Consider the following 23,702-nt stretch of genomic DNA (forward strand, 5'->3'; position numbering starts at 1 on the left):
AATCACTGGGTCACAAGGCAGTCCCATTTTTGATTTTTTATGGTAACTCCATATTGCTTTCCACTGTGGCTGCACCAATCTGCACACCCACCAACAGAGCCCTGGGCTCCCTTTTCCCCACACCCTCGCCAACACTTGTTGTTTGCTGATTTATTGATGGCAGCCATTCTGGCAGGTGTGAGGGGATATCTCATTGTGGCTTTAGTTTGCATTTCTCTAATGATTAGTGACATTGGCATCTTTTCATATGTCTCTTGGCCATCTGTATGTCCTCTTGGCGAAGTGTTTATTCTGGTCTTTTGCCCATTTCTTAACTGGATTGTTGGGGGGGGGTTGGTGTTGAGTTGTAGGAGTTCTTTATAAATTTTGGGTATTAACCCCTTCTTAGATGTATCATAGGAGAATATGTTCCTCCATTCAGTGGGTTGTCTCTTCATTTTGTTGATGGTGTCCTTTGCTGTGCAAAAACTTTTTAGTTTGATGTAGTCCCATTTGTGTATTTTTTCTTTTGTTTCCCTTGCCCAAGGAGATATATCAGAAAAAAATATTGCTATGAGAAATGTCTGAGATTTTACTGCCTATGTTTTCTTCTAGGATATATGAAATGCCCATCAGTAGATGAGTGGATGAAACAGCTGTGGGACATTTACATAGTGGAATACTACTGAGTCATAGACAAGATAGGCATTTTACCCTTTGCGGCATCATGGATGGACCTGGAGAACATTATGCCAAGTGAAAGAAGCCAGGCAGAGAAAGACAAGTACTGTATGATTTCACTCATATGTGGAATTTAGTGAACAGACTGAACTACCAAGCAAAATACAGACAGACTCATAGATCGAGAGCAGGCAGACAGCTCTGGTGGGGGTGGCGGAGAGTTGAGGGGATAGAGGGATGGAGAAAAAAATAAAAAAAGGAGAAAGAACTCAAGGACACAGACAACAGTGTGTGACCGTTAGAAAACTAAAATGCGGTCCTTTTCAGAACTGTCCATTGGTGACAATGCTATTACTTTTTAAACTGAACCAAAATATGACATTCTTCTTCTTCCATAAAAGTTACTATTAACAACAGTAACATGATATATGGAATTTTAAAATTGACATTTAGATATTACATCTACTCAGTAATACTATGCTGCTAAATAATGCCCTTCTAATGTTTTGCTACAATTAGCCAACCCTATTGCAATCTCAGTTTTAAAGGCCTAAATTTCTACCTACTCTGAAATAGCACCTACTCTAAAAAATATGTCTATCTAAATTAGAAGACTAAAAAAATAAACTCTAAGAGGATGTGCTGCCTCAAGGGGACATTTTGCCCATGCCTACAACCCATAGTATCCTCTTACAGTTTCTTAAATCCAGGTGATAGAAGGCTGGTGCCAAATGACCTTGGCGAGCTGCTGGAGTCAGGGGCAACCATTTCTCTCTAGCTGCCTTCACCTACTGATGGACAGCGCCTCCATGCACAGCTAAGCCATGAATGTCTATTAAACACAGGCATTTAAATTCCTCACAGAGGCTGATCGTTTCAGCTCCGCCTTACAAACAACTAAGGAACTCCTTTGAAAGTTATTTGTCTTTCCATGAGATGAATTAATTCTTTATAGTAAAGGACATTTAGTACGAGGAGGCAATCAGTTATTCACTGGTGCCCCACATGACTTTTGGAAGTGTATTATTATTTTTTTAACTTTTTGGACTTTTTATCTAAGTATAACATGCATAGAGAAAAGTGCATGAATCTTAAATCACAGTCTGTAGAGTTAGTTTATGCTTATTAGGAAAGTTTGAAAGTTAAGCAGCAAATAGCGCCTCACATTTATAACTTTTGCTAAAGATATTTGATATTCATTTCGAAGTATGCTAGTTTACTTTAGGATAACTATAAGTGGAGACTATCTCAGGAATTTAAATGGTAACTCAAAGGAACAAAGTCGGAGTTCATGTCTAGGAAGAATTTATTCAGTATTGAAATTTCACCATTACTGACAAAGTTCTCTTTGCGCAGTGTGAAACCTGAAAATATGTTCAAAAAGTCCTAAAATTCACATTTTTTTTCAACTATTTCTAAGCGATGTTAAATTTCTGTAACAGAATTATATATTTTGAGAGGTTGTTTGACCTTAAAAATCTGCTTGTATGAGTGCTGGGATTTTTAATGTTTCCCATTTTATTACTTCTCGTGTCTTTTAGATAATTAATCTTGATGTCTATTTGTTATCTGGACTAAGTGACAGAATCCTAGCAAACAGCGGACATCTCATAAACAACAGATAGGAACTGTATAAGCTGTAAGGAAACTGGAACTTGATAAAGAAAAGGAATTTTTTTTCCCCTTAAGGATAATGGTTTTCTCAGTAAATTCTAAAGGTCAAGTGTAAAAAAGTAGTCCCTCTCCTTAAAGACTGAGATTCATCATCCTGACATTATTTACCAGAGTCGCAGTTCATGAACTGATAGAAGGCCTCAGGATCGTGTGTTCTGTTGTCCTACATTTGACTACTCCTTAATTGCACTGTGAGGGAAAATGTGAATAGTGTATATATTACATCTTGGGCACTGAGCTTTGTCACTTTATGCCATTTCTACCACTGCTAATAAAAAGAGCATTGATTTGGGGCTGATGATTTGCCAGCCATTAACCTGAAAGTTTTATTATGCATGTATTTAAGAATATTTCAATCATAAAAAGTTCAGCAAATAATAAATTTCTCTGTAACCACTAGCTATTTAAACAGATATTAACATTTAATCATATTAAAAAATAAAATGTTATAGATATGCTTAAAGTGAACTATGTACATCTCCCTGGTCCAGTTTCCCTTCTTCTCTCCCTGTCTATTAAGTAACCAACATTACAAAGTTGGAACATATTTTCCACATACGTTTTTATAATCATTTTCTCTAAACTATCTACAAATATGTAATATTAAAACTGATACAAATGTGTCATGCCATAAAATGGTATAATTTCACCTTCAACATTGTATTTTTGAGATATATCTATACTAATACATGTAGATCTTGTTATTTACTTTAATTGCTTCTATAATATTTTATTATATAAATAAACCGCAAGTTCATCCATTTACCTTCTAATGGATATTTAAGATTTTCTTTCAATTTATGGCTATAACATTCAATACTTCATTGAACATACACATACGTGTAAATGCTTCTCTAGAGTAGATTCCTAAAGTGAAATTGGCGGTATTTAGGACATATATATACATATTCAGCTTTATAGACATTGGTAAGTTGTTTTTTAAACTGGTTATACCAATTTATACTAAACAGCATCATAGAAGTGTCTCTCATTACCTTTCTTCCTCACTGCCTGTCAGGTGGCCATCAAATGCCATATCCTTGTTATTTTAATTTGTAAATCCCTGATGGTTTAAGATTAAACATCTTTAATTTGTCTGAGCCACTCATGCCTGCTGACCCTGCCCCCTCCCCCCATTGGGCAGTTTGTCTTTTTAAACATAATTTCTAGGAACTCTTTAAATAGTATAGATTTTTTTGTGCCAGTTATATACATTGCAAATAATATTTCCCAGCTGTGTCTTGTATTTTTACTTTGTTCATGGAATTTTTAGACATTAAATGTTTAATGACATATTAAATTTTTAATATAATTTAAAGAATCAATATTTTCCTTTACAAGTTGGACTCTTTAAGTTTAAGAAAACCTTCCCAACTCAGAGCTTATAAACAAAGTCTTTTACATTTTCATCTGTAAGTTTTAAAGTCATGCTTTTCACATAAAGGCTTTCAATCCATCTAGAATTTATTTTTATGGATAGTGACCATTTATTTGTAACATGACCTTTATCATATATCAAGTTCTCTTTTATGTGTGTGTCTATTTATAGGTTCTTCACTCATCTATGTTGGCCCATTTGTCTATATTCTAAAATCACATTGTTTAATTCTTATAGCTTTGCAGTAAATCTTTATTTGTAGAGCACATCTCTCTTTTTCAAAATTATTCTGCTTATACTGGATATGTGGATTAATTTGTGGGGAGATCGGCACCTTTATGATATTGACTTCCCATTCATGAACATTGTCTTTCTTCATTTAAGTCTTCTTTAATCCTTCAGTCAAGATTTAGCATTTCACCCTGAGATATTTTGATAGGGAATATGATGTAGTCTTGGCATAATGAAAGGGAGGCACTAACTTAGAAACCTGACTGGCCATACTACAGAGAAAGCTTGCCATGTGCACACACAGTTAAACTCTCAGCTCTCTTAGAGAATCCACAGGCAGCTATTGTTCACTCTGATGACCCAGTGAGTTATTCAAGGCAGGAGACTGATCGATCTTTTTGGTAGCTGCCAACTAATCAACAACTTTCAAGCATTAAGAAGTGGAAAATGTGATTTGCTATTGCAAACAATCTGTGGTTTTCCTTTCTCTTCCTCTTTTCTCTATCTCTTATTTAAATCTTATTGCCTTTCTTAGCGAAAGTCACTTACTGGTTCCATTGCCTTCTTTTATATACAAGTAAATAACAGGTTATTAATAAACTGTTTCTCTTTGATTATTCATTGATACTCCATTAGGATTTTCTACCTCTTTCAGACCTACATCCTTATAGTTTTGTTACAATTGTGAGTGCAATCTTTCAAAAATTATATCTCCAATTGATTATTACTACTGCAAAAAGAGCTATCATTGTCTGCCTTGGGTTGCTCTGAGGAATTTCCATAAATTCCTTAGTAGATGCACATTGGGCCTTCTCTAAGTTTCCTCTGTCCTTTCCACAGAAATCTAGAAATGATGAAAAGTATTAGTTTAGGTACCAAAAGATAATCAGGAAGTATAAAGCTATAAAAAATCATTTAATAAAAAATATAGTAGTCACTAATCAATAAGGCTTTATGAAGCTATAGGCAGCTTTGAGCATGTGCGCTTCTGCAATTAAATGTTAATTCCTTCTCTTTATTCCACAAGCGCTTATGAAGAACAAGCATATCACACTTTTGTTTGAGGAAAAGGTAATTCTGAATTCAGGTTAGAAGATGCTAATGAGAGAATGACAAGGGAAGTCACTCTTCAGTGACATCAATGTTCTTGACACATTGCTACTTCCTTGTATTTACATCCACTAAATACTCCATAATAGTAGCCAACATAGAAGTATAATCAAGCTAATTATCTTCAGATGTTATCAGTTAAATTTTAATATTTCCTTTCCATTGGCAGGGTTGGGGAGGAGGTTAGTGAACACCTTAGAAACATGTGGAAATGATTATATTCCATTTTGCATAAGTGTATGTGTGTTGGTTGAACTAATTTTCAGTTCATGGAAATAATACTTGCCCCCAACCATCTCCCACCCCTGCCAAATTGAGGGAGAAAAAAAATCGATCAAAAGCAGAATCATTCTTAATAAATTGCATGTTTGGTTTCAGTTGAGCTTCAGAGAATTGCTGACTTGACCTAGAGAACAAACCCTATCTTTTCACACACAATCTTTAAAGACAAGTATTTTTGAGGATCCCGCCTGAAAGCTCACCTCTATTCCACAAAGGGCTGCTCTATTTTACCAGTCATTAAAAGGACCACTCTACCCTCAACTGGAATAAATATTTAAATAACTTTTCTTTTCTACCAAGGTACAATAGTGACCCAAATAACCAGTTTGTGAACCACAAAGCTACTGACAAATGAGGTTTGCACTAATTACATACTGAAGAAACTCCCATTCAGTAATGAATTTCATGTTAATTATTATCCTGATTTTGTATCTGGCTGACAACCAAAAACAACTGTGATCTGTTCCTAGACTATTCCAAGAATGAATAACAGCCTTTGACAAACATCCCATTTCTGTAAACAATGCAAATCACATACATGCAGAGTTCCCGGCAATGATTCCAAGTTTAGTTGCCTGCTGTGGATTCTGGACAAATGGTGCACTTGGACTGCTTTTCAGTGTGGTGAATGAATGGAATTAGCCCTCTGAGAGGAAGCTAACTAGAAAGTTTCTCTAATGCAGTGTAAAAGTTAATTGTGCCAAGAGGCCCTAATTGAGAAGGAGTTGAGGAAATGTTACTTAAAGGTCAAAAATGACACCCCCACCCCAAATTAAATTTTTAGGTGGAAGAGTTTCACAAAGAAGTTAGGCTGTTCTGTTTTTCAAAAATTAAGTTGAAAAAAATAAAGGTAAAAAAGAAGAAAAATTAAAGACCTAAAAAGATAACAATAGTTTTACCCAAAATGTCACAAGATGTTTTCTACAGTTAATGCTACTCCTGTTCAAAACGTTATATGTATTGGGGATAAACTTGTTACTTCCACAACTATAAATTTACATTCTTTACTATAAACCTATGCACTGACTTGAAAGGACATCGTGGAGATAATCGCCAGTGTTCCTTCCTCACCTCATTCAGAACAAGTTATCCATACTATTTTAACAATAATTTGCATTTAGAAGGGTTTTCACATTTATAAGGCCCTTTTCATGCATAGTCTGTGATGGAATTCTCACAGTGTCTTCAACATAAAATACTAAGGACAGAGCAATAGAGAATAGTCATGGTGGGTTTTTTCCATCAACAAACACTTAGCACAACTGAGCACTTACTATTTTCAAGGGCAGGACTCTCGATGCTAGGGAGGGGAGAATCCACATGGATCCCCACCGCAAGGAGCAGAGCTACTAATCCAGTAGGAGAGGTGAAATAAGTGCATAAATGTTTAGGATACTAGAGAGGACTTACTTGAAAGCAGACGGAGTTGTACAAACAGATTATGTTGCTCAACTATTTTCCCTCTCACCCACCTGCGCTTGCCAAGTGGTGTGTGTGACCTATACCAGGAAGCTCTCTGGATGAGTCTCTCTGCCAGGGCCTCCTCCCGACACAGCAGAAACTCCTAAGTAAGGGGCACCAGAGGAATTTCCACTTTTCTGGCTATTCATGCAAGTAACAACTCATGTTTAAATTCTTCACCTTAGACAAACACAGAGATGATGGTGATTCATCATTTCATGTCTATTTAGAACACAAAGTTACACTTTAAAAGTTTTATATCCTCTGGCCCAAATGAAGTGCTCAGAGAAAGAGACACACCTTCCACAGAAATTGTTAGAATTTCACAAACGAATTCGGAGGCTGAAATAGCTTCTGGTATTTAGGAAGCTTTGATCTTTCCGTTTCCCTCACATTTTCTTGTATAACCCCAGTTCTCGCTGTGTTGGTAGGGAATTCCTCTTTCAGGTTTAACGCTTCAACCCGCTCGATTAATCATGACCTCGGTAGGTTTCAGGAAACTCAGCAGCACGCACCGTTTTTATTGTGATGTAAATCAACGTAACGCCATGTACCGATAATGTTCGTGACACCTCCAATGCTTGCCAAGTGACAAAAACTGTTTCAGGTGGCACCACCATAACAATTCCATTATGTTCATAATTAGTTCACATTATTCCATTCCTTCATGGTGTAAATTATGCAATAATTAGACTTGCTTATGAAGTTTGAATGCAGTATCCACATAGCAACACTTTCCAGGACTTTCTATAAACCAAATCCAAAATCGGCTAACACATTTCAGATTTTACGTAGTATCAAATGGGACAAAATTAAAACATAACTACACGATACTGTTCATAGAAAGGAGGAATAAAACTGAAGCGGTAATGTGTGTGTACCAGAGGAGATCACACAATAAAAAGCCTTGAGCAAACAACAAAAGTTTAGAAGGCTTAAAGCTCTGCATTTTCATAGTTTACTGGGAAAAAGATATACACATATATACACATACACCACATGAAAATTAATTATAATACACTTGGGAAACTTTGCCACTGTTCGACCATACCGGCCAAGCTCTGCAAAGGGTGTGAATGTCCACTATAGAGAGGGTGGGATGGCGAAAACGGCAAGAGGTGGCCACTGAGTGACTGAGACAGCTAATTTACTCAAAGTTTGGAAGAGAAGTTTAGAGACAAATATGCAAAAACACTCTTGAGAGAGGGCTGTAGGGGACAGAGTAGAGGAGGCAGGAATAAAGACACATATGTGTTTGCTTTGCAGGTGTTCTAAGGCATTTTTTTCTGCGATCCTACCATTTTATGACTGGACAAGAAAGCCACTGTCTTGTGCATAGAGCATCCTCTAACTACAGTGAGAGTCCTTCTAAGCTCAAGGTCACCACCACGAAAGAGCCACACTTAGAACTTTCTGTAGTTACCAATCCAATGCTCACAATAAAATACAAATTACCCATTGCAGTTTGATCTGCAAGTAAGAGGGACCTGCATCTTGACCTCTCCCATCAATGATACTACTTGTTTTCAATTGAGAGCTCACCTTTCTAGACTTTCCCCCCCAAAACCACCACCAGAGAAACAAACTTTCATAAAATAAATACGACTAACACTCTGAAGTAAAAATATCCACAAAGAAGCTAGGATTGGAAGACGGTCGAATTTCCATTGACCCATAAAACAATTTCGGCTTTAAATATAAACCTTTTTTCTTCACTCATTTAAATTATTACCATTTCATGTTTAGACTCGCTGGCAAAACATCAGTTGTTTTCATGTGAATCTTCCACATGCTGCCCCAAACAAACCTTAGCGCTTCAGTAAGATGTCTGAAGCTTGCCAGACACAGAAAAAGTCGAAGGCTGCCCCGTGCAGCCGGTCCACGGCCCTCTCGCTGCTTCCCTCTCCCTGTCACAGATATGAAAAATGCCACCCAAACCTCTTCAGATCTGCTAAAACCAACCACCACCACGGGTCAGAATTAGCAACTGAACTCCCGTGTTTCTAAGAATAAATAGGAGAGACACTGTACCGAGTCTTCAGTTTTCTGAGTGTTCAAGAGGTCAGACAGGAAATCTTCGTATAAGTTCGCTCTTCCAACCAGTGGGAATTCCCTCAGGAAAACGAGCCCGTCATTTTGGTCTCCACATACCTAGAGAGATAAGATAGCTGAGTTAAGCTTCAGACAGAGCCTGGGGGGAGGGGGCACCGAGGCACTGATGGCTCAGGGTTGTAGAAACTTGGCTCCCTGTCAAGTCTGATTAGAGCAATCAAAAACAACGCGTGCAAATACATATTAATGTGAGAGCCACTAAAATATTCTGACATGTGGCTAAGCCTTGGTTGAATGCCAGGAAAGTCCCCTGCTAAGTTGGTGCCTCTTAATTGACTGGTGTGCATGTCAAAATTCGGTGATTATAGGTTATCTGTGTGGCAAGGTCCATTGTGGTCAGGCTCCTAGACTCATTCCATTGGGCTATCCATCTGTGTGTGGCACATCGGCGGGGTCTTGGACCCACGGAGATCTATCCCTAGTCCCATAGATCGGAGTCCCATAGATCTGAGCACCAGGTGGGTCCTGATGTCCTATTAAATATCTAGGATGAGCTATCTGGGATTGGAGGGGTCGGCCCGAGCCCAGAACTGACTTCCTGGGTTAATCAAGGGCTTTAGAACCAGATGCACCTTAGCTACTCTAGAGGGAGATCCTGGAGAACTTTTATCTTGAGCTTATCACATACCAGGTTCTTTACACGTGTTATCTTGTACCAGCCCCACCAGCCCCACCAGCCCCAGGAGGTGTCTGCTATTCACCACGCTTTACAAATTAGGAACTGGAGGCACAAAGGGTTTCAGGAATTTGCCAAGTTGGTGAGTGTTGAAATCAGCACTCAAATACAGGTCTGACTCTAAAACCCTTTTCATTGTACCGTTTTGCTACTGAACTACTCAAACCTCCTTTGGTGAAGGGCAAATTATTAAGTACCTCCTATGAATTCAAGGAATAATCAGTTCACCCAGACCCTCTACCTTTCTGAGCCTCAGGGTACCGATCATGAAATAGGAGTGACACCAGCAGTATTGGATTACTGAGAAAACAGGAGACAATACATGCGAAGTACTTAGTGCAAGGACTTGCATATAGTAAGCATTCAATAAATAACAGCCATCATTAACAGAAGCACATTCTGCTCAAGGAACAAGTTAAGATCTAAGCTTTTCACATACATGAAGTTCTTTTAGCATATTTATATTTGTCATGGATATTACAAAATGGGTATTATATTACCTTCACATTATCTTTATTGTTTTAACTTTCAACTTTTATACATTTTGAATTTTATACCTTTTCATGGTATTGGTAATATCAGTAATGACTATGTGGGTATTTATCACATTAATTTATACTGTCTTGAAAGTCTGCAATAATTAATAATATTTTAAATCATTTTAAGCCCTAAGTCTTTTGGAAAAGATTATCATTTTCTTTAATTTATATGTAAATGGCCTCTGCTGATATATAGTATAGTTGGTATTGTTGTAGTAGACCAAATCTTGGGCCCCTTTTCTCCCTACTAGCACATTGGTGACTATATTGCTTAATATGGTAAAAGGGACTTTCCAGATATAATTACATTTACTTAATTGTTGACTTCAAGATAGGATTAGTATTCTGGGTTATCCACATGAGCCCAGTATAATCACCTGTGGCCTTAAAAGTAGAAATTTCAGTGGGGTGAGGGCAGCAGAGGAAGTCAGAGAGATTCAAAGAATGAGAAAGATTTGAATTGCTATGCTGTTGGCTTGAAGGTGGAGCGGGGCACGTGGGAGCAAGACAAGGAAATGAGTTCTGCCAACAAGTGAGTTTGGAAGAAGTCCTGAGTCCTAGATGAGAACTGTATCTTAGGCCACTAATTGGCTTTTAGCTCAATGAGACTCTGAGAAGGGAATCTAGCCATGCCCTGCTAGACTGTTGACCTACAGAAATGGTGAAATCATACTTTTGTCGTGTTTTAAGCCATTAAATCTGTGGTAATCATGGTAGCAATGGAAAACTGATATAACCATCAAGAGGCAGAGTGACATGGGAGGTTACCTTGTTTCTTCTCCTACGTTAAGCTTCTTGAGAATTGACCAGCACTAAACAAGTAGAGGTAGAATTTGCAAGAACTAATTCTTGGAAATGTATCCCTCCAGGTAACTTAACTTATTCCTGTTACATTTAAAATTAACTTTCTCTTACTTCTTTGTCATTAAGGTCAATCATCCCTAAAGTCTGTAGTTAAATATGCTATCTGGGAAAAAGGGGTGTCCTTTTTCCCTCTGGGTATGAGGGGCGGGGTCCTTACAATATCTTGAGAAAAAGAATTTTCTGAGACTCGCGTGGGAGGATGAGTGATTTTTATTTGCATGAAATTATATCCCTAAGTTTCCAAAGTCCTATTGCAGTCATAGAAGTGTAGCTGGGGCTTCAGTAGAGCTAGAAACAAAGCCAGTGTCTGGAGTGTCTGTCCCATGTTGCAGCTGGGTCCAGTTCAGCATCAGGCTAGTTGCAGCCCATGAGTCCATTGTGTGGGGGTCCACATGGCCGTGGCCCATGGGGCGAATACAGGAGAGTGCGCCAAAGCAACAAGAGCCCCAAGGGCAGTAAGAGTACAAGAGCACAAGAGAGAACTCCTTTGTTTAGGGGATTAAATATCCCAAATTTTGCAGCCTTGCAGTGGCTATGCCCATTCTGGCCAATGACCTGTCCGCAAATGTGACCGACAGACAAGTACCTTCCTGTCATCGCTCCAGCTTTCCTGGGCATGCGTCTGTTCTCCTCCCTGTCCAGTCCCTTCCCCCAGCGATCTGCCGGGAACAGACCAGTGGCTCCCTGGGGAGTGTAAAGCTGCAGCTTCCTGGTGAAGCTGCCCAAATGACATGCCTATAGTATTTGGCCTTCCCTTTGCTCCTTTCCTGTTATTAATAACTAGGTTGATTGCAATGGTATCAAACACACCTCAGAACCTGTCTTGACCATGTTATTTCGGGGACTCCCCACTTCCTATTGGGTACATTCTAAATTCACGGGCTTGGTGGTCAAACCATTCACCACTCTTCCAGTCCTAAATAAGGACTGGCAGCACTTGTGAAACTCTCTAAAAATGATCAGCAACTGAGTTTAAAGTGACCTAGAATCGACGTGCTTTAATTTATCATTTTCAAAGGAATAATGTATGGTGATTGCTACTGAATCTCACATTTTATGAATCATCTCTCCAAAATAACTAGCTATTTTGAATTCTAACTCTATTCGTCAAAATGGTGGTCACCGTTAGTCATCCAGTGCCAGAGTTCTTAAAGTCTGAAAAGTAGACAAATAAACTTAGGTGTGTTTTCTTTATGCCTGTGGGAAACTTCTTTCGTTGAACTGATTAGAGAAACAGACAAAAATGACTCAAATCTCTTCCGGGAGAGACAGTAAGATGTCAAGTAAAAGGACTGAATGCTCACTGACACTCACGATGGTGAAGGACAATCAGCATTTTGTCCATTTGGTTTATACTTTAATTCTCAATCATATTATGTATTTGTTTAAGAAAAGAATTTCTGCCTGTTTGTTTTCCCCAAGAATGTTGACATTTTATAAGTCTCACAATTCTCATCAAGATATTCAATTTATCAAATACTGTTATATGATATCAAGGCAGAAGGTTTTAATTAAACTAAAATTCAATTTAATCCTGAAAACAGATAAGAATGTGAAAGTTAAATGAATGTAATTATAACCATTTTACCCCTATAGATATCTTGTACATATCTGTTTCTAATTTAATTTCTATCCATGAACACTATTACTAATTAGGCAATTTAAAATACCCAAATTAGTTTGGTCAATATTAAGTTAGTTTTGAATATCTGTATCTACCAACCATGAATAACAATTATATTTTCTGTGTTTTAGAAACACTGTTATAATGGAGAGATATCAAGATACATAAATATGTAAATCTTATACTTAAAAATTTATTATTTAAATCCAAAGTAGTACTTCTACTCATTCATTATTTTATTCACTCCTATGTACAGTGGTCCCTCGGTTTTCGAATGTACTCCATTCCAGAAGACCGCCCGAGTTCTGAAATGTTCGAAAACCGAGGGATCGACAGCCGACAGCTACGCCTCCGGATCTTGCCCTCAGCGGAAGCCGTGAGGCATGTTCGACTTCTGAGGCGTGTTAGAAAACCGAAGCATTTCCGTCCAGGTTTATGGCATTCGTAACCCAAAATGTTCATCAACAGAGACGTTCGAAAACTGAGGCACCACAGCGTACACATTTACTCAAGTCCTATCAATTGCCAGGAGCTTCAATATAGGACATATTTCAGGTGCTCCCCAAAAGCCATCATTTCTCACCATCTTTGGTATATACCCAGAATACATGTCTAAGCTTCCTTTCCAGTTAAGGTGCTCAAGACTGAGTGTTAGCTGGTGGAGCAATGGGTGCTATTACCAGGCCTGGCCCATAAAAATCTCCCACATGCCCTTCTCCTCCATGCTCTTTTGCCCCCAGGTCTGTTTGGAATGGAGACAACCTCAGGGAAATGCTGGAATCAACTGTGAACTGTGGAAGAGGTGATTAGCTTGGCTCCCTGAATAACTGCATACGGGAAGGCCATCCCATGACCTATTCACTTCCCTAATACTGTTAAGTGCTCAAGGAGTAACAGTCTACTGTGTTGGAACCATTATCTATTTTAGAGACAATCTGTTACTGTGGTTAAACTACCCTAATTAATACAATGGAAAAATCCAGGAGAGCACAGGACCCTACAGGAATGCAGAGCAAGGGTGATTACCTCTCCCAGAAAGGACTATGAAAGGCTCTAAAGTGGGGTAAAGTGAGAGCTGGGATTTGCCAGCTGGACAAGGAGAACAGGAGTGAAGAAGGGAGGATTTCTGTTGAGGAAGAAGTTGATAGCCTGGGCAGAGGCATGGAGGCTGGAGACATTTTCCTCTGTTTGGTGTGTCTCAAATAGTTAGTCTAAAATGGCAGGAGCGTGGAGTACATGAGAACAAGTGATGGGAACTGAATCTGTACAGTGGGCAAGAGCCAGATTATGAATCATGGTCACTGAAAGACTTAAGCCAGAGTCTTGCTTGGGCTTGTGACTTTGGAAGAATACTCTGGTGGTTCTGAGGAGGTGAGATTGGAGATGAGGTGACCAGCTTTCTGATCACTGCAGTTATTCAGATGAGAACATATGAAGACCCTAGGGGCTGACAGGGTAAAAAAGGATGAAAGGATGAAAAGATTTGGTGGCCAACTGAGTACAGGGGTAAGTCTCAGGTTATGTGTATATTTTCTGCCTGGGTTTCAGTAGAAGAGCAAAGTGAACAGTAGTACATTCAACAAAATCGGAAATATAGGAGGAGGGTAAGGTGTATGGGTTAGAAGAGGAGTTTGGTTCCAGAGAAGGGGAGTCTGAGGTGCCTCGGGAAGAGAAAGGTGAGTTTCATGCATAGGAAAGAGACTAGTATACTAGGAGATACGTGGGTATGGACATCATATGGGAAGTAGCTGATAGTTGGCATGAATAAGTTTGCTAAGGAAAAGAAAGAATGAGAAGATATGAGAGCTGAGATAAGAACCCTGGGGAGCACTGATGTTTAACACGTAAGATGGATCTATCTCTAATGGCCCATTTATGCCGATGGAACATATTAACAAGAAGAACCCAGACTTATGTTGATTTTCATCAATCTTAGTCTTCTTTTTATTGTTTTCTATGAAAACACATTTATGACAGCATTATATCAAATTTATTGCAGACAATTAGATCCTTGCAGACAGAGACCATGGCTTATCGGGCTATCAACCCCCAGCCCCAAATTCAACTAAACTTTGACTAAAATTTGCAATTTTCCATGATAACTCAGATTTTAAAAGTTCTATGGTCAGATCAGGTTTCCTGACTTCCGGTTTGAAAGCATGGTTACTTTACATTTGATATGTCAAAACTCCCCTTGCAGTTATATGGTAGTTAGCATACCATAAAAAGGCATCAAAACAAGCACCCCAACATTGTGTCTTATGGTTCAGTGGTGTTAGTTTTGCAGACAGGAAAACAGAAATATGAGAACTGGTGGAATTCTGTACATGGCCAGTGGCTAGTAGGAACCAGAGACAGTGTCTCTCAAAAACTCGAGTCTCTGCTGAATTCAAACCTGAATATCCGCCCACAGGAATAGGGCAAGAAAGAAGTAATCATTGCTGAGACACCTATATGTTCCTATAGGATTTCTAGACTCCCAAGGCCTGCTCCCCAGGAATCACAAAGACTAATTTGCTAGAATCTGTACCCTCTGACGAAGGTTGCTTCTCCAATTATAGTCTGATTTCCTGCTTCAGACAGTGACTCCTCTTTGGTGTACTTGGCACACCAAAGTACTCCTTAGAGAAACCAGGAATGTAGAAATACCTGCTCTCAGAATAGAATCTCAGCCCCAGGAAGGCATGGGAGTGATTTATTGTTGCAGTAAACATTCTCTCTTGTGGGGCAGAGCCATCAGCTATATAGAGATCTTGGAGAGGGAGGTAAGTAAATGCAGGTAACAAGAGAATCTTCCAAATAATTCTCTGTTTTCTACCCCATTAGCAGGAAAAGGTAGTTTAAAACCAAAATCAAACAAAAGCCACTGGATAGTAAGAAAAGCTTATGCATTTGGCTTTGGGGACAGTCAGAACCTCAAACTAAGTGTACAGTACACTTTCATCTTCTATTTCGCACTTGCTCCCATCTTGACCTGGTACCAACCATTCCCTCCTCGATCTGACTTTCAGCGACTTCAGAGAGACTACTGGTTAGGATTCGGATTCACCTGTTCACAATGAACTTGCCTGGTGAAAGAAAGGTGAAAAATACCCCTTCAGAATGTCTTACTTTCTTACAAGTTGGCTCTATGATTTGTGGCTAGAATTTGGAAAGTTCAAATACAAAGCAAATAGTTCACATTTTGGAATCTCTACCATCATTATGGAAGAGTCATAATTTTTAGGGAAATTGTAATGGGGACAATGGGAATGGATTATCGCTGCAGCTTTCAAGCAGCTATAATGTTCTTATAACTCTGGGTGAGGCAGCCATTTACTGCCAGACTGGGTGAAAGGGCTACAGAAATAATAGAAACTTAAACATACAAACATGCCCTCATATTATCATAGTCCATTGTTCTTTCTTCTTCATTTAGTTTTTCTGTGAAAACTGAAATGTAGCCAAGCTTATGTCCCCTGGGTAGGATTTAAGTTTCAATATTACTTACAAACTATGGTGCTGAAAACCACATCGTTAATTTTTTTAGGATTTTGAAAGGTATATTTATGTCCATATTTTGGTTCATAGTTTACTGAGAATTAAGACAATAAAGGTGCAAATGTTCATGACATTAGAAAAATAATTTAAACAAGTTAAATAATTGGCCACTGTGTTATCTAGATATACACCTATAATCAAATACCAGTGAAAGTGAAATGATGACTGATGTCAGCGTTATGAGTTTAAGGAGACACTCAAATGTTTATTGAATAATAACTAAATAGAAAGTTTTCTTGGAGCCAAAGAAAAATAAAAATCTCTAGCTCCAGTTCTGAGAATTGCTACTAATAAGAGGAAATGATGAAAACTTACATGGATTCAAAGAGCTCAAATGTAGCCCTGCCCTTCAATATCATTGTCTTCTGACCCTAAAAGTCAAAGTGACTCAGAGACCAAGTGGGAGGAAGAGAGAAATCTGGTTCCAATGTGGAAGTATAAGTAACTTCTAGTTTGAAGGAAATCGAGCCAAAGGATCAATATGCTATCATTAGCCCTTAAGGTACTGATATATTAAACCAAAAATGAGAATAGTCCCAAGTGAAATTTTTAAAATTATCTAAACTACTTTAAAAAAGATTCTAAATATAAATAATAAATATAGATACTTTTAACTTTATTAAATGTCCTGATATTTGGTACCAACAATTGATTTTGCCTAATACCAGTAAATTACACTTGGCAATAAAAATGGATCTCTGGTTTTTGGAAGGGAATTAATCATTTGACAGTTTCTTCCTGACAGAGCTATTCTAATGAACTCAAATGCTATGAAAAAATGAAAACAAAAATCCAGTCTACTCTCAGTGGCCTCTTTTCCATCAACCCCAATGACCTCACTCCTGGTTGGAATATTCTAATGTAGCGAGATGGGGGAACAAGTGAACAGCATTTCAGTTGTGAAGGATAGGAAAAAGCTATGAGCATATAATCTTATCAAGAAATTTCTTCATCATAAAGCAGAAAGAAACGCATTTCAGAGGCTTATGAGAGTAAGTACTAAAATAATATTTACAAATGTCTCCAAACTCACAGTCACCAATCAGAAGAGGCTCAATCAGCTTCTCATATGTGAGAATCAGCAAATATGTCTGCACACATTCACAAATTTATAGAGAGCTAGGAGGCAGGTTCTCTGAATAAACTGTTTTCACTTTTGAAAGGGTCCACTTAGAAGACTATCTGCTAATCTTTAAAGTATTTTTGGCTGTTGTATTGGTGAGTGACTAAATCTTTCTAGACAGAGGCTCTGCAATGCCAATATACCTATCCATACCTACTGCTTCAGCAGGCTTGACTGGGGTAACAAAATGATCCTTGAAGTAGCTTCAGGTGTCCCCAGCTCATGGCTGCCAACTATGCGAGCTGATTAGCAGTGTTAGAGTCCCTGAAGGAAAGTCTAAATGTGATCCCCAAGAAGATCGGTGGGGGTTGTTAATAAAAACATTCTTATAACCATATTTAAGCCACTGACATTTATATACCTGGTGTTTGGAGCTTGAAAACATTTCAGTATTCTGTTTGTTCTTCTACCAACTTTAATTACCATTTCTAAGGACTGTAAAGATAATTGCTAAAAGGTTAGAGCAGAAAGAAGTGAGATGGAACATGCTGGTCCAAAATGTTCAGCTGGGCCTCATAATTCTTGGTACAGATGTTCCTGCTTAGTTCAGGTCTGATTTAGAGAAACAGCTATAATATGGTTTCAGGCAAGGTGACCAGATGTAGCTGAATTTAAAGATCTGTCCCAGAATGTCAATGAAAAGAAACTCCATTACCCCAGCAAAATAACCTTTATGAGGGTGGAGGAGGAGTCATGCTTAAAAAAATATCTACTTTATCTTTCAAGTAGATTGATGGCTACCTGGACAAGAAAAAGATTCTTTAAAAAATAATAAAAATGAAATAAAATTTAAAACAAACAAACAACATGTAGAGAAATTTACCCTCACAGAACAATGTATAAAGAAAAAGCAGCGAAGGGGACTCCATCAGAGGGTATGCATTGTGTACAGCGTGGGCTTGACCTATAGGTCAACTGTGGCATTTCCATAACTTGTTATCAACACAGGCACTGAAGTGAAAGTGCTTGGAAGAGCTTTCCAGACCATCTTCACCAAGCTCTGACATCTTCAGATGACGGAAAACAAAAAAATGCCTTCTCTAGGCACAGGGTAGAGAAACACGTGGGTTGTAAGACATCACCCTTGACATATATAAGATGGAAAACAGCCAACTAACTCAAGGAAAGCATCAGCTTTACCAAAATATATACCAATTCTCTTCTTCCTTACCTTCCTCAAATATTTTAGGACACATTTTTACACCATTCCTATAAAGAGAGGAACAGTACAATGCCAAAGTTCTAAAGACACCCAGCTTCAGAAAGCTGATAACAGCTGTGATTCAGATCTATACTTAGGCAAAGAAAGAACATATGAAACAGAAAAGGTGGAATCCTTTGTGCTCTGCTCCTAGATGAATGAGCACATTATTGTCACATGTTCTAATAACAAAGGGAAACAGAAATGGTCTTTAAATCGCTCACGTGTGTGCGAGCTTTAAATCTTACATGAAATGTTCATTAATGTCAAAAATTAAGGGAGAGAGTTAGGCAGTTAGTGAATTTTAAGATGAAGAAAAAATGGAAGAAAGACAAAGTTATCTAGGTACATATGCAGTGGTGGAAATTAACCTTTTTTGATTGTATAGTTGGCAAATGTTAACATAGATCAATATTATTATCTAAGCTTTTCTAAAGTGAGTTGCTTAGCTAAGAGAAATTGGAAGTCAGGATACCTCTCATATTCTGAATTAGAATGGAAATTAATTAAGGCAGGAGACTTTTTCATCACCCTTGCTTAGTATACATTAGCTTCTTTGGGGCCATAAAGATGTGCCACTGAGGTCTCTTGCTGCAGAGAGCTTAACTGACACATGGGCTACCCAGTCTTCATGATGCCAAAGAAATGGAACACTATTAGGACTTTTCTCTCCTCTCTTTGCATTGAAGTCTCAGTTAAATCTCTAGAGTGCTGGGAAATAGGGATCAGAACAGGTAGATGAGAGACAGCTCCGATTATGCCCACAGGATTCTCACCAAGACTGCCGATACCTAGATCCAAGTTCACCCTTATTTTAGCATGCCCTTCATTCTACCACTGAAACGCAGAGGTACATCACACACTAACTCTATTCAGTTGGTTCAATGGTTTTAATTACACATGAAAGAGTTGAGGTAATAAATTATATCATTTTGAGGGCAAGTTAGCAAGTTAAGCCTTTATTGTTTCACAAAATAGAAGTTTCTTTTATTCCTGGCTAGATCTTGCCAACATGTGCCAATATTTCAGGGGGGAAAATAGGATAGTCTGGACCCATGCAAATTTATCCCACCATTAAAAAAATATCCAAGCACAATTCTATAGATAGTGCTTTAATAGGATCAATAGTATAACTCAGATATACATGAGCTCACCATGCCTGCCTTCCCACAGCACACATACCCCATGGCCCAGTCTCTGAAAAATATAAACATAAAAACTTGGGAGGAATGTAATCAGCATTTAAATTTTATATGTAACTTAAAGAATTTCAAATATTTACTTGGTATCTCAAGAAAATGCCCAAGAAGTGGGGAGGTTTATACTTAATGCATAGCAAGCATTCTTAAATGTCCACTCTTTTCTCCTCAGTCATTTCTGTCATTCTCTATATACTTCATACAGGTGGCAGCTGGTTCTTCAAAACTTTTTTGTCTCTTAACTCCCAAGTTATTTCTGAAATCCAGCCCATGTATTTCTTGTGCAAAGAGAAGTGGAATGCTGACTATACTTGTGCATTATTAGTCATTCTTTTATATTAACAATAATTTGTTCCTATTAAAGAAGCATGATCTTTGTATGGAAATGAAAGACTTTATAGGCACATGTGTATACTGATCTATGAATTTATATGTGTGTGTGTTTGTATGAGTAGTGGAAGTCCCAATGTGCCCCTAAATTGTGAGACCTAGGCATGTCTCATAGATGTTGGTCTATTTGCATGAGGGATGAAGGAGCCTCAGAAGAGAACTCACGCCAGCTTAGACTAGTCCAAGAACTTTAGATATCAAAGAAAAAAAGAGCAGTCCTACTCAGCATAGTGATTATTGTTCAGATTCTATCTAGTGAAGAATTCTTTAAGTAAAAACAAACAAACAAACATAAAAAAACCCCACAAAACACCCATGTGTGCTAAAAACCCTTCTAACAGAGCACGGAAGCCTGCTTTTCCATCCAGGGAGGTACTCTGACCCCTCAAGTCTTGGAGGATCAGTAGCATGGACCAGCAAGAGTGCCTCCTAGCTAACGAGGCAACCATGTAGAGAGGCCACAAGGGACAGGAAAAGTCCTAAGACTGTATAGAGAGGGACTCAGGTGTTCCAGCATCCTAATTACGCCCAGCCTTCTGGCCATCCTCGCTAAGCTTCTAGACATGTGATTAAACACCTTGGACAGTCTAGTCCAGTTAAGTTCCCAGACAACTGCAACCCCAGCTGGTGTCACATGGAGTAGAATAATCATCCAGTTGAGCCCAGTCAATCCACGAAATTATGAGAAGTAATATTAAGTTTAAGTAACATTAATAATATAAACTATTAAGTTTTGGGTTAGTTTATTACAATAGCAATGGGTAACTGAAATACTGTGGTACCATAGGTTGGAGAGGGAAGGGAGAAATTCATCTTCATAGCCTATATTTGCTTTCAGAAGCACACAAAGGGAGTCATTCGCATTTTAGGTTGCCCATATACGTTGAAAATTGAATTTTAATATCAACATAGGTGCTGATATCCAATTGACACTCTCTGGGAAAAATACTGATCATTTAGTAGACCTCTAGAATTTTGTGTCTCATGCTATAAATTGCAAGATCGCCTGCTTGTATGCTTCACTAATTTTATGTTTATCAAATTATCAAAACCAGGTAATTATGTTGCCATATCATGGATGGTATATTTATTAACATCTGCTTCCTCCACATACAAATACCTATAGTCCCTGTAAATTCTAGGTCCCTGGAAAAAGTTTCAGTGCCCTACTCTTCTACTCTCCTGTTCACCATGGTATTCTATAGATAACTTTTATAGCTACAAAATGATATAAAATTATCACTTCCTGGTATAACTACAAATGTAGAGACTTTATTTTTCATTCCACATTTTGAAAGTCCTCAAGGCCACTGCCTTTCCATGCACCTTTTGGCAGGTTATAATTTGACTGCACTATCTGTGTCTTGGCTCTTCACTCGCTCTTCCCTGTATTTAACCAAATACTTTTCAGCCTGAAAATGTCACCACTTAAGCCCCATGGATCAGGACCACCTCTGTTTAATTTTCCACTATATCCTGAAATCCTAGACATGCCTGGCACAGCATTGAGCTCTATAAATAGCTGAGTAGTAAATTGATGAAGCCTCTTTTTTAGTTGTTAATTTCAGAATTTTTAGAGCTAGAGATAAACTTAGAAATCATCCAATCTTGCCCCCTCTGGAGCCTAGAGAGAAGCAGACTGACTTTCCCAAGAACATATATTTAATAAGTGTCAAAGCCCAGACTAAAATGTAGATTTCCGGATGCAAGTCCGGCGCCCTCTCCACCTCATGGCTCCAGTGTCCTTCTCCCCTGTTTGGGATGTCTCCCTAAATATTGGCAAGTGCAGGAATCATGTGGAATCAACACTGACTGCGAGCTCAATGAACCAGCGGTGAAACGTGGTGAATTTAAATGTGAGCTGCTAATAAAAATACAGAACAGGAAACAAAACATACAACAGCTTTCTTCTCCCGCATACTCAACAGACCATAAACATGAGGTCAGAGTTCATTTCTAGATGATAAATTTAAGAGGACAACTGACAAACCAATAATTCCTACAAAAAGAATACATGACGGTTATTATCTGGAAAGCATGTGACAGTCAGCTGAATCAGTTATGAGCATTTTGCCTGAGAAAGGGAGGGGGAAGATTTGAGAACTGTCTTCAAGTACCTGAAGACTGGCTTCTGAGAGAGAGGAAACTTACTTGCCCAGGTCCAGTCCTCAGCCCCTTCATGATATTCATTTCCTTCCCACACACTTGCTCCTTACATTCCGACTTCTGGCTTTCCTGCTCTCTCCAGGCTCACCAAGACTGGTCTTCCACCCACTAGTCCTCAGTCTTCATCCCTAATCACATGTTCTCTCTGAAAGTCTCTTCCTTTGGTTTCTATAATAACCAGAAATGATTCTAACCCTCCGGCCATTCCTTTAGTTTCTCATTTGTTTCCTCCTTCTGTTCTTTCCACCCAATAACCATAGGTGATCCCAGGGCTCTGTCCGTGGGAAGCTTTTCTTCTCTCTCTTGTTTCTTGCCCTGGGATCCTGGTTACCCCTCAGAGAGTCGGCCATCACTTCCAGACAGATGATCCTAAAACCTGTATACGGAACGGGGCTGCTGCATTAGCATGTTCTTCACTTCCTGCATCCATACTTTGGACTTGGCCAAGCCCTCTGCTTGGAACGCCCACCTTCCATCGCCTGGTACTAAAATTGCAGCAGTCCTTAAACACTGCTTCTTTCATGAATCCTCTCCATCCCCCTAAGCACCTATATCCCCACTGAATCCACAGAGTTCCACTCCTGTAGTTTAGATACGAATCATGGGGCCTGGAGGTCTTAGCTTAACTCCCCCGCTATGTGATTTGCGTAAATTACCTAAGCTGGGACTTAGGTCCCTCACGTGTAAATGGGGGAGAACATTCCTACTTACTTAACCAAGTTCTGATGATCACACGGACTAACACAGGGAAAATGATTTGTAAGCTATAAAGTGCTATACAGAGTTTGGTAGTATCATTACTACAAGTTGTGTGTGTGTGTGTGTGTGTGTGTGTGTGTGTGTGTGTGTGTGTGAGAGAGAGAGAGAGAGAGAGAGAGAGAGAGAGAGAGAGAGAGAGAGAGAGAGAGAGAGAGACAGTATGAGCTAGCGGAATATGTCCAGTAAATAAATTAACACTTTCATCTTGACTGACTCACTTGGCTGGAAAAACATGTGGACATTCCAATATAAACAGGATTGGGGAGGGGGTGTAGGAGACACATGTCATAATTTATTGAGATACGAGTGCTGGCACCTCATTTTAAACAAGAACAGCATATTAATACTTCTGTAATGGCATGTATCTTCGTTGCTCTTGTGGTCACTTGGGAACTTGTCTTACATCTTCCACTAGGCTAAAGATACCAAGGTCAGGGGTCCTGACCTGTTGATCACCCTGCAAGTCCAAGAACAATATCTTAAACTTAGTATGTGCACACTACTTGTTGAATTGAATGAAAAGAAATTTGGCACATCCAGTTTCAGGGGAGTGAAATTCCTCTATAACTTATCCTAATAAAATACATTTTCCAAGCAATTAAATATGGTGTCTTGAGCATGAAGTTGGCTCCTTGGTAGGTAACAAAGACTCGCGCTGCAGGCTCTGCGCTGTCAGGAGCTGAAGAAAGCAGTTAGACAAATTATGAGTCTTA

General features: G+C 38.7%; 1 protein-coding gene across 1 annotated transcript in view; it reads right to left on the reverse strand.

Annotated features, from left to right (window-relative positions):
• The window catches only part of ADAMTSL1 (ADAMTS like 1), an 821,320-nt gene that overhangs the window by 591,596 nt on the left and 206,022 nt on the right, over positions 1-23,702 (reverse strand). The window contains exon 2 of the mRNA XM_087822640.1: positions 8,828-8,947. Coding sequence (XP_087678766.1) covers positions 8,828-8,947 — 120 coding nt within the window. The remainder of the gene's footprint in view (positions 1-8,827; positions 8,948-23,702) is intronic.

Source organism: Miniopterus natalensis, chromosome 12 (genome assembly GCF_054644295.1).
Source record: "Miniopterus natalensis isolate mMinNat1 chromosome 12, mMinNat1.hap1, whole genome shotgun sequence".
Taxonomy (NCBI): Eukaryota; Metazoa; Chordata; class Mammalia; order Chiroptera; family Miniopteridae; genus Miniopterus; species Miniopterus natalensis.